Raw genomic sequence first — 15,881 nt, 5'->3', positions numbered from 1 at the left:
AAGATGGCAGAGCAGCGTGGAAGATTAGAACACAGGAGACACGTCTGAGCTTGTTTTGAACGGAAGCTTTATTGACGACTAACACGCTTAAAAAAACTGGTTCTTTTCAAAATAAAGGCAAGAAACTGGAAGGAGACGGCACAGACAGGAGGAACGTCGTATAAGCTCTATTTATTTATATATATACATTATATATATATAAATAATAGATGAAGTGTGTGTACTAATCCAAAATGTGTGTGTGTGAATTAACTGGAGTGTGTTACCGGGAGTGTTGAGCGAGAGGTGCGGAAGTCCAAGGGGGGGCAACACGAGCTCGGAGATCCGTGAGACAGACGTGAGGTCGAGGGGAGGAGGGAGGCGTCAAAGTCCGTGTCCAGGCGGGAGGTCGAGATCCAAGTGGGGCAGCCTGAGAACAAGAGGGGAACACAGGGAGACGAAACACACAGCTCGTCACGCGGGAACAAAGGTTCGCTGCCGACAAGGGGGACACGAGACCAATCAACACGGAGGGGAAGAAACACAGAGAGAATGACATGATCCTCAGGTCTACTTTGTGGGTGATGTCCAGCCAGGGGATGAACCAGAAGACGCCTGCAGGGCAAAGGTCAAGCGGAGTGATAGGATATTGCCCTTTCGCTACACATGCTAACAAAAAAATCTCGTACCGGGTCCTCTGGCTGGTTTGGTAACGACACGACCCAACCTGAAAATGACGGCACGCTCATAATGTTGAACCACCTGAAACACAAAGCAGATGTTTTTGTTTAAATAATTCATCAATTAGCCCCCTGCGACCCCGAAGGGAATAAGCGGTAGAAAATGGTTCAATGCCCATTTCTCTGATGATGCAATTGTTGATGACTGAAGTGCTGATATCAACCAAACCCTCCTCATCCCACCCCCTGGATTGTAAATAAGGTAAATAATTCAATGTATATACTCCGATGATTATCTTGTGTGATGACTGTATTATGATTATAGTATATATCTGATAGTATATATCTGTATCATGAATCAATTTAAGTGGACCCCGACTTAAACAAGTTGAAAAACTTATTCGGGTGTTACCATTTAGTGGTCAATTGTACGGAATATGTACTTCACTGTGCAATCTACTAATAAAAATTTCAATCAATCAAAAGGTTAAGAACCACTGCTTTAGGATGACGTGTTGGTCATTGTTGTGTAACTCCATTACCCAGAAGTCTTAGCGGAACAGACCGGAAGACGGTTTTCCCACGCGTGTTTGCTCATTTAAGTCAAAAGTTATTGTTAAAAATTTTGAAAAATCACATAAACTATTATTTATCGGTCAGAAGTTGACATTTAATTTAAGTGTGCCATTTATAGCGCGTGCTCTTCTACGGCGTCGACTCGCCCAGTCCATCTAAAAAGAGGAGGGGGTTATCTCATCCAAGTATTATAAAACAAACCCACGACTATCACCTTAAAACCAATTAAAAGATAAGATATTACTTTTTTATTACATAAATATGTCTATACTGTCCTAAAACTAACAGTTATGGACCCTTTAGTCAACTAGGACATATTACGACAACAGTTGACCCCTCTCCCTCTCTGACTTGGTTTGTTCCATTTTTCGGTTTAAAACCGCGCGGGAGGAAGTCGCCGCCGTGTTGCCGGAAGTAGATGCATTTTCAAAAGGAGTGGAAAAACTAGCAAACTGTAATAAATATTTCTTGTTTTTATTTGGGCTCGGCGTCGATTAGCGGCGGAAGTTTTAAACACCCCGTGTGACCTTGAATGGACTTATTTTCACCTTATCTTCTTTTTTACTTTGACGTCGGCCATTTGAGACACGTTTAACGTATTAATAGCGACATAGGTGGGCAAAGTTCTTGGGAATGGACGTGACGACATGTTTAAAGTCGCTTCTTCTCGCCTTGCAGCAATATGGAGGCGACAGGAGCGCTCACAACACCGCACAGCTCCTCAAACAAGTGGAGGTAAACATTTGTACACTGTGAAGGACCGCTCCTTTTTGAGAGCCCTTCAACCATCTGTCTCGTTAATATCGTTTGTTTTTACAACTGTTATACGACAACATCTAGATCATAATCATTTAATTTGAACAAATTTTTCTTGCGACCCCAAAAGGGACAAGCGGTAGAAAATGGATATATGGGTACTTTATTACACAAGTGTATTACCATGAATTGATTTACGTGGACCCCGACTTAAACAAGTTGAAAAACTTATTCGGGTGTCACCATTTAGTAGTCAATTGTACGGAATATGTACTGTACTGTGCAACCTACTAATAAAAGCTTCAATCTAGGGCTGCAACCAACGATTAATTTGATAATCGATTAATAATCGGATAAAAGAGACAAACTACATTTCTATCCTTTCCAGTATTTTATTGAAAAAAAACAGCATACTGGCACCATACTTATTTTGATTATTGTTTCTCAGCTGTTTGTACATGTTGCAGTTTATAAATAAAGCTTTATAAAAAAACAACAACAATTAAATAAAATAAAATTGCCTCTGCGCATGCGCATAGCATAGATCCAACGAATCGATGACTAAATTAATCGCAGACTATTTTTTATAATCGATTTAATTGATTAGTTGTTGCAGCCCTACTTCAATCATAAGTCAAACTCAAGGCCCGGGGGCCAGATCTGGCCCACCACATCATTGTATGTGGCCTGCGAAAGCCTGGGAAAAGTGTGTGTTAATAAAATACTTCTTTTTTTTTTTTTTACTAAATGCAAATAATTATTTGGATTTTGACAGGGAAAAAATGCTAATATTTTAAACGTTATCTAATCATGCCAAATATTACATTATTATATAGTGTATTACAAAAATATGTTAATAAAGATCTAATAAAATCTAATAATCGAGTGCATAGGCAATGGTGTAATAATGGCCACTCACACCGGTGAATTGAATGATGAATGATAGGTGGTGGTCGGAGGGGCCGTTGGCGCAATCTGCAGCCACGCTTCCGTCAGTCTACCCCAGGGCAGCTGTGGCTATGAAAGTAGCTTACCACCACCAGGTCTGAATGAATGATGAGTTCTACATGTAAAGCGACTTTGGGTACTTAGAAAAGCGCTATATAAATCCCAGGTATTATTATTATTATTATTAATAATAATATGAGGTACACATTTATATCAATGCTGTCAAATTATATGAATTTAAAAAAAAAATCAGATCAATTAGCATTTTGATTAATCACAGGTTATTGCCCACATGCATCATTTTAATTACCGTATTTTCCGCACTATAAGACGCGCCTAAAAACCTCAAATTTTCTCAAAAGCTGACAGCGCGCCTTATAATCCGGTGCGCCTTATATATGGACCTATATTGAGCCACAACAGGTCTCGCAACTACGTGATGCATAACGTAACCCCAGCCTCTACTGTAGCGTCTATTCTATGCGGTGCGCCTTATATATAGGGGTGATGTTTGATAAGAAATTATCGAGTTCGAGCCTATTATCGAATCCTCTTATCGAACCGATTCCTTATCGAATCTATTATCGAGTCCAGATAGGTTGTTGTATATGGAAAAAAACACACAATATTTGGTTTAACAAAAGCTCACTTTTATTATATAAGAAAAAAATTAAATTTAATAAATAAATAAATAAATATTGACTGTTACCCCCCTAAAAAAATAAAATAAAATAAATAAATATTGACTGTTGTTACCCAAAGTATATTAAGTGGGATTTTTAAGAAAAACAAATATATACAGTAACACAAAAACAACCTGTCTCTGTGATCACTATAAGTGTATAAATAATAATATAGTGTTAAATAAAATCAGTCCCTTGGGCACAAAACTGAAAATAATACAGCTCTCCAAAAAGTGCACTTCTGCTGCTAATTGACATAACTGTTTGTTATGATGCTTTGACATTTTTGCACTTTATTTCTTTATTGAAAGAAAATTCTATGAAGAGAAAAGTTGTTTGCAAATGTGGTTACAATGCTAAAAAATGAAAAGTTAAAACTAAAAAAAGAAATACACTTTATTGAGTTAACATTATTTCTTTATAGGGGGAAAGATGTGATGTTATGAGCTAGGAATATAACAACTACACTACCCAGCATGCAACGGGAGTTACGAGCATGCGCGGTAGCCCCGAAAAGTGTTGTCGCATGTCGCCACCCGGCAGCTAAGAATGAGGTTATGAGCACGCTGTGAAAGTAAACGTCAAGAACTCAGCCAACACGCCTCGTCTGCATTATTTATAATTAGACAGACAACACATATACAGTGTGATTTTGTTTTGTTTACAAGGAAAGAAAAACAAAAGTTAAAAAAGGGAGATGTGTTGTATATATATGTATGTGCTGCGGTTGCTTTAAGAACGTTGCGACAGCTGCCGTAAAGGAGGTGCGTTGCTAGCCTGGTTGCTATGTTTCCGGTTGGTCGTAAAAGTGTTCGTCATGTGTTTGTACCCTGCTCAAATCTCTCAGTAAAGTTATTCATTGGATTATACCTTTTGTTTTGAACTTTATTACACCTTGGAGCGCTTTTTCCAGTCCATTGTTTTTCCTGCTTTCCCTGCTTTCCCTATCTGCGCCTAATGACTGAGCTACGTGACGTTATTTCTTGTGATGTCTCACGGGGCATTTCTGGTCGGGACGGGATTGGTCCCAGGGATTCGAATAAAGACCCAACTCTTTTTCTTTACTATAGTGTCTCAATAACGGGTACCGGTTCTCAAAAAGGGATTCGAGTCCGAGGACTCGGTTCTTTTCTTATCGAACAACCGGGAAAACCGGTTTCGAGTATCATCCCTACTTATATATGGACAAAGTTTTAAAATAGGCCATTCATTGAAGGTGCGCCTTATAATCCGGTGCGCCTTATAATGCGGAAAATTCGGTAATTTGAAAAAAGCGGCCCTCTGAAGGCAGCCATTACTGCAATGTGGCCGTCAATGAAAACGAGTTTGACACCCCTGCTTTATTAGTTGGAATTATTCTGAAATATTGGCTATCATTGTATATTTTGTTGTGTTTTCATTGTAAACATTCCATAACGGGGTGCCATATTTCCATGCTTTGGCAGTGACATCACTAGTTTTGAATTTTCCCTTGTGTAGCATTTTGGCTATGGTTTGAGTCTATTTCATAGTCGTACCCTTTTTAAACAATATAGAAAAAAGACACAAATAATAAATGGTAAATGGGTTATACTTGTATAGCGCTTTTCTACCTTTTTAAGGAACTCAAAGCACTTTGACACTATTTCCACATTCACACACACATTCACACACTGATGGCAGGATAATAAGTGCATTATTGGATATAAAAAGTATCAATAGAACTTAAAACATAATAAAAATGTGAGTACAGAATTGTACTACCATACCTGGTATGTGTACACTTGAACTACTACCTTTACGATAATGAACTGGAAGGTGAATCCCAACATAAATAAATACAATGTAAAAGTAATATTGTTTAAAAAATATATACAGTACAGGCCAAAAATTTGGACACACCTTCTCATTTAATGGGTTTTCTTTATTTTCATGACTATTTACATTGTAGATTGTCACATCAAAACTATGAATGAACACATGTGGAGTTATGTACTTAACAAAAAAAAGGAGAAATAACTGAAAACATGTTTTATATTCTAGTTTCTTCAAAGTAGCCACACTTTACTGTTTTGCACACCCTTGGCATTCTCTCGATGAGCTTCAAGAGGTAGTCACCTAGAGGGTTTTCACTTCACAGGTGTCATAGTTTTGATGCCTTCAGTGACAATCTACAATGTAAATAGTCATTAAAATAAAGAAAACATATTGAAATGAGAAGGTGTGTCCAAACTGTTGGCCTGTACTGTATATTATTTGTATTTTTTATTATATTCGGGAGGGGAAATCCAAATGCTGCCAATTTTATTTGAACTCTGACTAATTTTCTAGTCTAGTTGGTAGTTGGTTGGCACGCACGTTAAGAGTGGGCCATTGTCAAATCTAAATTTGCATGTGCATAAAAAAAACAACCGTCTTACAACCGGGAATCGGTCAGCATTGTTTACTTAAAACAGGTGTTCCAGTGTTTCCCATAAACTGCCAAGATACCTGTGGCGGTGGGGGCGTGGCTATGGGCGTGGTCACCATGACATCATCGAGTAATTTGCATAATTTACTACAATGATATGATTTTCTCTAAAATGGCTCAAAAAATGTATACTTACTAATTAATAATAACAGTTTTGTTTTAAACATCCATCCATCCATTTTACAATATAATTACAACACTTTGTGTACATATTTAGATACAGATTTGAACAATAAGTTATTCACTGAAATATTTTTTTTTAAATTGTGGTTCTTACAAAAATATATCTTATAAAAATATAAAGGCTAAAATGTCTCTTAAAGCTCTGCCCCTTTAATTAGTGCATACTAAATAATTTAACTTTAGCCTACTACTACAACCATATTATTTACCAGCAACATAAAGTGAAACAGAGGCAGAGGTGTCCTGCCACAGTCAGTAACAAATAAACAGAAAACAGTAATGGTGGTAGATAGACACAAAGCTTCATCAAACATCTGATCCACTGAACAAAGAGCTCCAAAAATCTTGATCCTACACTTCTCTTTTGTAAAGTAAATCTGAACAGCCGATATGGGCATCTACATCAACTATATGATTTGCCTAAGAAGCTTGACAGGACACACAAAAAAAAAAAAATTGTAGCGGCCTTAATTCTTTCGTGGTGGGCCGCCACAAATAAATGAATGTGTGGGAAACACCGTGTTCATAGAACTCGATTCGTTTGCGAACGCCACATTTCTGTATACTACCCATTTTGTCATTGATCTGATACCAAGTAAACACAGGGCCTCAAATACCTCTCCCATTTACATGATCAAATTAATTTATTGATTTTTTACTGTATATTTGAATACTACAATCGATTCACGGCAAGTGGTGGTGTCCGTTTACCCGTGAAATACTGTAGATAACACCAGGGTCACAGAGGTCGGAGGTCTAACAATGACTATAAAAAAAAGAGTTGGAAAAAGTCAGACATTGGTGAATGATACATTTGAAATTGATAACCGCCTGCTGAGTCTTGATTAAAAACTAAGAAAAAAAACAGTATTTACCGACGATGGTCTTCCTCATCAGTGTGAATGTTGTCATGTTTGCAGGAGGTCTCTGCCCCCAAGTGCGACCAGCTGCTGTCCTGGGGCCAGCTTCTACCCATCGAGTGCGTCCGTGGCCTGGTGGAGCTGACGGGCAACCCAAACACTTGCCCCGCCTTGGCGAGCGCCATCATCTCCTTGCTGGCGCAGCTGGGTACGGTCTGCCACTGTCTCATGTAACTGATCTAGAGGTGGGAATGATGGCTCTTTGAAAGGAGATGGATCTCACAGAGCCGTTACTTTCAACAAGCTTGTTATTATCGCAGTTTTTTTTAGCAACAAAATAATCACTGGTAGCCGTTATTGGACAGGATGTAATTCAGTACGATTTAAATTTACACAAGCATTGCTGTATTTGTAAGAATTATTCTAAAATATTGGCAATATACAGTAGAGGCCAAAAGTTTGGACACACCTTCTCTTCATTAAATGCGTTTTCTTTATTTTTATGACTATTTACATTGTAGATTGTCACATCAAAACTATGAATGAACACATGTGGAGTTATGTACTTAACAAAAAAAGGTGGAATAACTGAAAACATGTTTTATATTCCAGTTTCTTCAAAATAGCCAGCCTTTGCTCTGATTACTTTTTCGCACACTCTTGGCATTCTCTCCATGAGCTTCAAGGGGTAGTCACCTGAAATGGTTTTCACTTCACAGGTGTGCTTGAAGCTCATGGAGAGAATGCCAAAAGTGTGCCAAGCAGTAATCTGAGCAAAGGGTGACTATTTTGAAGAAACTAGAATATAAAACATGTTTTCACTTATTTCACTTTTTTTTGTTAAGTACACAACTCCACATGTGTTCATTCATAGTTTTAAAGGGAAACTTCGGTTTTTTTCAACCTGGGCCCTGTTTTCATAATTTTTTCTGTATATGTGAGTGCTGGATAAAACATTTTTTGAGGTCGCGCCAGTATTGAGCAGGGCAGGCAGCCTCCAGCCCAGCTAACGCTCGTACACAGGGCAACTGGCTCTCGTCAAAATTCGGCCTATAAACATGCATTTTTTTCACACTGACAGGCTCAGATAGTTACAATGAGTGTCCGACAACATACTAGAAAGGAGAAATTAACGTATGTCTCTACCTTTAGCTGGAGATCGCTGTTTGTTGTGAGCTGTGTCCAAATCTCACCACGCTACAAATCTCGTTCCGAAATCTCGCGATAACTCGCGACAAAACACCGGTGGAAAAACAGTTACCTGACTGAGGTGAAGAGAGATGACTGAAGTGATTTTCTGTTGGATTACCGAAGACTGTTATTTTAGTTTTATAGAAAAGTTTGTTTGTTTGTCTGTCATGGCTGAATTTTTGCCTGATGTGGACGACGTGGATGAAATTTTCCACCGGTGTTTTGTCGCGAGTTATCGCGAGATTTCGGAACGAGATTTGTAGCGTGGTGAGATTTGGACACAGCTCACAACAAACAGCGATCTCCAGCTAAAGGTAGAGACATACGTTAATTTCTCCTTTCTAGTATGTTGTCGGACACTCATTGTAACTATCTGAGCCTGTCAGTGTGAAAAAAATGCATGTTTATAGGCCGAATTTTGACGAGAGCCAGTTGCCCTGTGTACGAGCGTTAGCTGGGCTGGAGGCTGCCTGCCCTGCTCAATACTGGCGCGACCTCAAAAAATGTTTTATCCAGCACTCACATATACAGAAAAAATTATGAAAACAGGGCCCAGGTTGAAAAAAACCGAAGTTTCCCTTTAAGTTAAAGTTAAAGTACCAATGATTGTCAGACACACACTAGGTGTGGTGAAATTTGTCCTCTGCATTTGACCCATCCCCTCGTTCACCCCCTGGGAGGTGAGGGGAGCAGTGGGCAGCAGCAATGCCGCGCCCGAGAATCATAATGCACCACACATTTTCCAATGGGAGACAGGTCTGGACTACAGGCAGGCCAGTCTAGTACCCGCACTCTTTTACTATGAAGCCACACTGTTGTAACGCGTGGCTTGGCATTGTCTTGCTGAAATAAGCAGGGGCGTCCATGATAACGTTGGTTGGATGGCAACATACTGTAGGTTGAAAAGGATTTGCAAATCATTGTATTGGAATAAGCGGTAGAAAATGGATGGATGGATGTATTCTGTTTTTATTTTTTATTTACACAACATGCCGACTTCACTGGTTTTGGCTTTTGTAATTCTTATTCTAATTGTATCCATCTATTCATCTGAAGTTTTGATGCCTTCAGTGACAATCTACAATGTAAATAGTCATGAAAATAAAGAAAAAGCATTGAATGAGGAGAAGTTGTGTCCAAACTTTTGGCCTGTACTGTATGTATTGAATTTTTGTTTTTACTGTAAATATTCCTTAAGGTGATCCCATATCCCAATGCTTTGACAGTTATATTACAATTTGCATTTTTCCCGACCAGTGTTTCCCACACATTTATTTATTTGTGGCGGCCCGCCACGACAGAATTACGTCCGCCACAAATTTTTAAAAAAATAAAAAAATAATTTATTTATTTATTTATTTTTTTTGTTGTCCTGTCCAGCTTCTCAGGCAAATCATATAGTTGATGTAGATGCCCATATAGGCTGTTCAGATTTACTTTACAAAAGAGGATAGAGGATACGTCTCTTGTTGCCTTATTTGTATTTGACCTCTACTGTTTTCTGTTTATTTGTTACTGACTGTGGCAGGACACCTCTGCCTCTGTTTCACTTTATGTTGCTGGTAAATAATATGGTTGTAGTAGGCTAAAGTTAAATTATTTAGTATGGACTAATTAAAGGGGCAGAGCTTTAAGAGACATTTTAGCTTTTATATTTTATAAGATATATTTTTTGTAAGAACCACAATTAATAAATATATTTCAGTGAATAACTTATTGTTCAAATCTGTATATAAATATGTACATAAAGTGTTGTAATGATATTGTAAAATGGATGGATGGATGGATGGACGGTTAAAACAAAACTGTTATTATTAATTACTAAGTATACATTTTTTGAGCCTTTTTAGAGAAAATCATATCATTGTAGTAAATTATGCAAATTACTCGATGTCATGGTGACCACGCCCATAGCCACGCCCCCACCACCACAGGTATCTTGGCAGTTTATGGGAAACACTGCCGACCCTAAAGAACTTAGTTGCATTTTAATAATACGGATAAAAATAACAATAAAATGCTGGACAAAGTAGCTGGGGAGAGGGACGTCTGGGCTTTTCTGCTTAGGCTGCTACCGCCGTGACCCGACTTCGGACAAGCGGAAGACGATGGATACAATTAGAATAAGAATTACAAAACCCAAAACCAGTGAAGTTGGCATGTTGTGTAAATCAAAAATCAAAACAGAATACATTGATTTGCAAATCCTTTTCAACCTACAGTATGTTGCCATCCAAGCAACGTTATCATGGACGCCCCTGCTTATTTCAGCAAGACAATGCCAAGCCACGTGTTACAACAACGTGGCTTCATAGTAAAAGAGTGCGGGTACTAGACTGGCCTGCCTGTAGTCCAGACCTGTCTCCCATTGGAAAATGTGTGGCGCATTATGAAGCCTAAAATACCACAACAGAGACCCCGGACTGTTGAACAACTTAAGCTGTACATCAAGCAAGAATGGGAAAGCTTCAAAAATGCGTCTCCTCAGTTCCCAAACGTTTACCGAGTGTTGTTAAAAGGAAAGGCCATGTAACACAGTGGTAAAAATGCCCCTGTGACAACTTTTTTGCAATGTGTCGCTGCCATTAAATTCTAAGTTAATGATTATTTGCAAAAACAAAAAGAAGTTTCTCTGTGTGAACATTAAATATATTGTCTTTGCAGTCTATTCAATTGAATATAAGTTAAAAAGGATTTGCAAATCATTGTATTCTGTTTTTATTTACCATTTTCACAACGTGCCAATTTTACTGGTTTTGGGTTTTGTAGAACATAATAAAAATGTGACCTACATTAGAACAATTAACCATACAAGTGAATCCAATTAAAAGGTAACTAAATAAAATGAAACTAAATAAACAAATACAAATAATTAAAAAAAAAATCTCGTTTTTTTTTAGTCCAGTTGCTAGTGGGGTGACATTGACATAAAAACCGCTCCCAAACTATCAACTGCGAGTCGGTTCTCACCGTTCATTTAAAAGAACCGTTAAAAAGACTCGATTTGTTCGTGAATGTCACATCTTCAGTGTCATCCATTTGACGTGTTCCCCCCCCCCTCATTTTTCAGCGTGCGATGACGACAGCAGGAGGATGCTTCACAGCAGCTTCAACCTCACCAACATCATGGCCTCCGTCATCCACCGCCACAGCGCCACCCCAGGAGACCCTCTAGTACTGCAGGTTAGGTCCAGGTTGTGTCTGTGCCATTAAAGCAGTGGGTACCGCAGATGCTGTGTCCATTGTTGTTGTAGGATGTATCGTCATAGTAACGCTGTTCCACTTGACCACTTTTAAGAGTCTACAGTTGCTGCAGAAGCTGACCTACAACACCCGCGTCTTTCCGTCCACAAACATTCATGAGCTGGTGGGCTTCCTCATGACCAACATGTGAGCACGGTGGCGGGGACGTAGCGAATGTTTCACTGCCAGTCACCCACATATATTTTTGTCTTCTCAGCCTCTCCCAGAAAGATGACATCATCATGCCGTGCCTCGGCCTGATGGCCAACCTGTGTCGGGGCAACCACCTGGTGCAGAGTCACATCAAGTCTCTGGTGAGTTTTTAAGAAACGCAACAATTTTTTTTTTTGTTGAATCTCTAATATATGTGTGTGTTTTTTTTTGCAGGATAACGTCAAGCCGTTTTATCGAACGCTGATTAACTTTCTGGCTCACCACAGTCTGACCGTGGTGGTCTTCACCTTGTCCATCCTGGCCAGCCTCACTCTGAATGAGAAGGTTGGAGAGAAGGTGGGTGGTGAAGCGGCTGCTATGCAGTCGAGATCAACTGATACCTTTTTTTTCAGATACGGATTATCGTAATCAAGGAGGTCGATATTTGGAGGCAAGATTCATTTGATGTAAAAGTTATTTACTGTATTTTCCGGACTATAAGGCGCACTTAAAATATTTTTTCCCCCTCAAAACTAGACAGTGCGCCTTATAACCCGGTGTGCCTAATGTACGGAATAATTCTGGTTTTCCTTACCGACCTCGAAGCAATTTTATTTGGTACATGGTGTAATGATATGTGTGGCCAGTAGATGGCAGTCAAACATAAGAGATATGTGTAGACTGCAATATGACTCCAGTAAACAACACCAACATTGTATATGTTCCATTGAAAATATAGAACATTACACACGGCGCTCAAAAATCTATGAAAATGTTTTAGTAGGACTTTGGTAAGCTATGAAGCTTGATGGATTGTACTGTGCTTCAACATAGGAGTATTATTATGGTGTGTGTGTAAGGTAAGACATATTATCTGCCGTTTTGTTCTGCAATATTATGCAAAAGCAACTTTTCTTACCTTCTGGTACCTGCTGATCTGTATTTGGGATCTGCATGAATCCTGAAAAATTGCCCGCGTCCGCCTTTATAGTCCGTGCCGACCTGGTAGTCGATAAGCTTCTTCTTTTTCTCTATCTTCTTGTTATGGGACATTCATCCTCTGCTCTTGCCATTTCTAATATAATGTAGTGTAAAGTTCTTACTTATATCTGTCAGTAAACTCGCCATGAAAGCATTAAAACATACCGGTGTAGTGAGTTTACATTATTCACCCAAGGAACTTTAGTTATTAGAGAGTTCCGGTCGGGCGGTTTTTCGCGGGACACATTTCCGGCGGATGAGGAGATGCTGCTCCGTTATTGATTGAAGTAAAGTCTGAATGTCATTAAAACAGTTAGCGCCATCTTTTGACACTTCTTCCACTCCCGTCCTTGCACGCTACACCGCTACAACAAAGATGACGGGGAGAAGACGCTGTCGAAGGTGAGCCATGTAAATAAGACCGCCCACAAAACGGCGCATCCTGAAGCGACTGTCAGAAAGCGACTTGAAGATGATGTGTAAAACATCATCTATGCAACATTTTGACCAAAGAACCACTATTACATGTTATGTAGACCACAAGGAAGTCTTTTACATTTAGGAAAAAATAAAAAAAAGACTCCTTTAATGCGCCTTATACATGAAAAAAGATAAAAAATAGACCATTCATTGGAAGTGCGCCTTATAATCCGGTGCGACCTATGGTCCGGAAAATACGGTAAACATGAATAATATACGTCAGTGAACGGGCTTTTTTGGTGGAGATATCTTTTCTGTCGTCTTTCGAGTTCTGTTGCGTTATTTGATTGAATCACGGAACGTGAAACTCGGCGCGCTCCTTTGATGAGCCCACGTTCGAGTGTTGCCGAGGCTTGTTGAGCGACTCCGAACAAAACGGGGCCGGAAGACAAAAAATAGATTTCCTGGCAAAAAAATGGAAGTTTAGAAAGCTAAGCAGAAGAGATGTATCATGTACAAGCAACTAACACTGCACGAGGGAGAGAAAGGGAGGGGCTTGGGGCGTGCATGAGTGCCGCAGTGAAAAAAGGGGCTGGTGCTTGAGCAGTGGTTATTACTCTCTATCTACTTCACTAAGTATTATTGTTTTAAACAAAGAATACTGTTATCATATATGTGTGCATATTATATCTGCTGTTGTAGTTCAGTTATAGTTGAAAGGAAAAAAAGACAGATTCCGAGATACGTCAATATTAGAGATGTCCGATAATGGCTTTTTTGCCAATATCCGATATTCCGATATTGTCCATCTCTTAATTACAGATTCCAATATCAACCGATATATACAGTCGTGGAATTAACACATTATTATGCCTAATTTTGTTGTGATGCCCCGCTGGATGCATTAAACAATGTAACAAGGTTTTCCAAAATAAATCAACTCAAGTTATGGAAAAAAAATGCCAACATGGCACTGCCATATTTATTATTGAAGTCACAAAGTGCATTATTTTTTTGAACATGCCTCAAAACAGCAGCTTGGAATTTGGGACATGCTCTCCCTGAGAGAGTGAAGTGAAGTGAATTATATTTATATAGCGCTTTTCTCTAATGACTTATAGCGCTTTACATAGTGAAACCCAATATCTAAGTTACATTTAAACAGAGAGAGCATGATTTTGTTGTGATGCCCCGCTGGAGGTGGGGGGGGGGGGGTTGAGGTGGGAGGGGTCTGGTGGTAGCGGGGGTGTATATTGTAGCGTCCCGGAAGAGTTAGTGCTGCAAGGGGTTCTGGGTATTTGTTCTGTTGTGTTTATGTTGTGTTACGGTGCGGATGTTCTCCCGAAATGTGTTTGTCATTCTTGTTTGGTGTGGGTTCACAGTGTGGCGCATATTTGTAACAGTGTTAAGGTTGTTTATATGTCCACACTCAGTGTGACCTGTATGGCTGTTGACCAAGTATGCCTTGGATTCACTTGTGTGTGTGTGTGAAAAGCCGTAGATATTTTGTGAGTGGGCCGGCACGCAAAGGCAGTGCCTTTAAGGCACGCCCCCAATATTGTTGTCTGGGTGGAAATTCGGGAGAATGGTTTCCCTGGGAGATTTTCGGGAGGGGCACTAAAATTCAGGAGTCTCCCGGGAAAATCCGGAGGGTTGGCAAGTATGACTGGGAGACGCAACTGCTCTGTACTTCTCCCTACGTCCGTGTACCACTCCGTACAGCGGCGTTTTAAAAAGTCATACACTTTACTTTTTGAAACCGATACCGATAATTTCCGATATTACATTTTAAAGCATTTATCGGCCGATAATATCGTCAGTCCGATATTATCGGACATCTCTCATCAAAATGCCAAATATCGACGCCAATAATCGGTGGATTTTTACTATAAAGATTTGTTACACGCACTCAGTTGTGGAGACCTGCCTGACTCACAATGTGTGTCTCTTTGTCAGCTGTTTGACGCCAAGAACATCCACCAGACCTTCCAGCTGGTCTTCAACATCATTGTGAACGGCGACGGCAATCTCACCAGGAAGTACTCTGTGGACCTTTTGGTTGATCTCCTGGGGAACCCTAAAATTGCAGATTACCTCACCCGGTACCACAAACACACGCACACACACACGTTTGGCGCACACAGGCGGCATCATGAACCAGGTGTGTTGTGGTCCTACAGGTATAAGCACTTTCCAGCGTGTGTGTCCAAGGTTTTAGGACTGCTGCAGTTAAAAGATCCTGCCTCTGCAGCCATGGTGAGTTGTGTGTCAACACATACACAACCTCACGCGTGTTCATGTTGTGTGTCTTTCTGCAGGTTATTACTGGTCTCGGTCCACTATGGTTAAAGGAGAAAACAAATTGTCCATTCTCATGTTGATAGTATTAAAAACTATAAACAAATCTGTCTAAAGTACACTTATTAAACACATAAACATATCTATCTGCGATTAATCGTGATTAATTATTTAACTATGGACAAAATGCGATTAATCGGGATGAAATATTGAAATTGTTTGACAGCCCTTTTAGATATATATATTATATATATAATCATTTCCTGTTGTTCATGTTTCAGTTAATACAATAAAGGCTATAATATCCCAAAGGAAGGCTTCCAAAAGTCACCCTTGTCTTTTACATATTTTTTTCCTAATTTAATTTTACAGTGGAACCTTGATTTATGAACCCCTCTATTTGCACACTATTCGGTTTAAAAATGTTTAGGTCACGCCAGCTACGAACGTTGTGTACAAAGACTTAACTCATTTTGTGTCC

General features: G+C 39.4%; 2 protein-coding genes across 3 annotated transcripts in view; one reads left to right on the top strand and one right to left on the bottom strand.

The window, feature by feature from the left end:
* Positions 1-123: 123 nt before the first annotated feature.
* zgc:112408 (uncharacterized protein LOC550260 homolog) lies at positions 124-1,365 on the bottom strand. 2 transcript variants are annotated; one of them, XR_009821240.1, is made up of 3 exons: positions 1,202-1,365; positions 669-741; positions 124-594 (listed from the first exon to the last, which is right to left on the bottom strand). XR_009821240.1 is itself a non-coding variant. In XM_062021953.1 (2 exons), the coding sequence occupies exons 1-2, from the start codon at positions 778-780 to the stop codon at positions 263-265; spliced, it is 444 nt and encodes a 147-aa protein (XP_061877937.1). In that variant the 5' UTR covers positions 781-831; the 3' UTR covers positions 124-262. The 2 variants fall into 2 exon arrangements, 1 of the variants encoding a protein (XP_061877937.1); XM_062021953.1 differs by lacking the exon at positions 1,202-1,365 and having other exon boundaries at positions 669-831.
* Positions 1,366-1,645: 280 nt separating this feature from the next.
* Positions 1,646-15,881, top strand: part of cip2a (cellular inhibitor of PP2A) — a 44,535-nt gene continuing 30,299 nt past the window's right edge. Inside the window, 8 exon segments of the mRNA XM_062020736.1 lie at positions 1,646-1,970; positions 7,175-7,322; positions 11,376-11,488; positions 11,604-11,695; positions 11,766-11,862; positions 11,936-12,058; positions 15,059-15,204; positions 15,283-15,358. Coding sequence (XP_061876720.1) covers positions 1,869-1,970; positions 7,175-7,322; positions 11,376-11,488; positions 11,604-11,695; positions 11,766-11,862; positions 11,936-12,058; positions 15,059-15,204; positions 15,283-15,358 — 897 coding nt within the window. The 5' untranslated portion in view covers positions 1,646-1,868.

This window comes from Entelurus aequoreus, linkage group LG15, assembly GCF_033978785.1.
Source record: "Entelurus aequoreus isolate RoL-2023_Sb linkage group LG15, RoL_Eaeq_v1.1, whole genome shotgun sequence".
Taxonomy (NCBI): domain Eukaryota; kingdom Metazoa; phylum Chordata; class Actinopteri; order Syngnathiformes; family Syngnathidae; genus Entelurus; species Entelurus aequoreus.
This window is presented reverse-complemented; position numbering and strand designations above follow the sequence as displayed.

Bases quoted from the DNA above. Each gene is read 5' to 3' on its own strand.
- zgc:112408 (XM_062021953.1), bottom strand. From the start codon at position 780: ATGAATTATTTAAACAAAAACATCTGCTTTGTGTTTCAGGTGGTTCAA. The intron at 595-668 runs GTACGAGATTTT...TTTGCCCTGCAG, and splicing joins CAAACCAGCCAGAGGACCCG to GCGTCTTCTGGTTCATCCCC.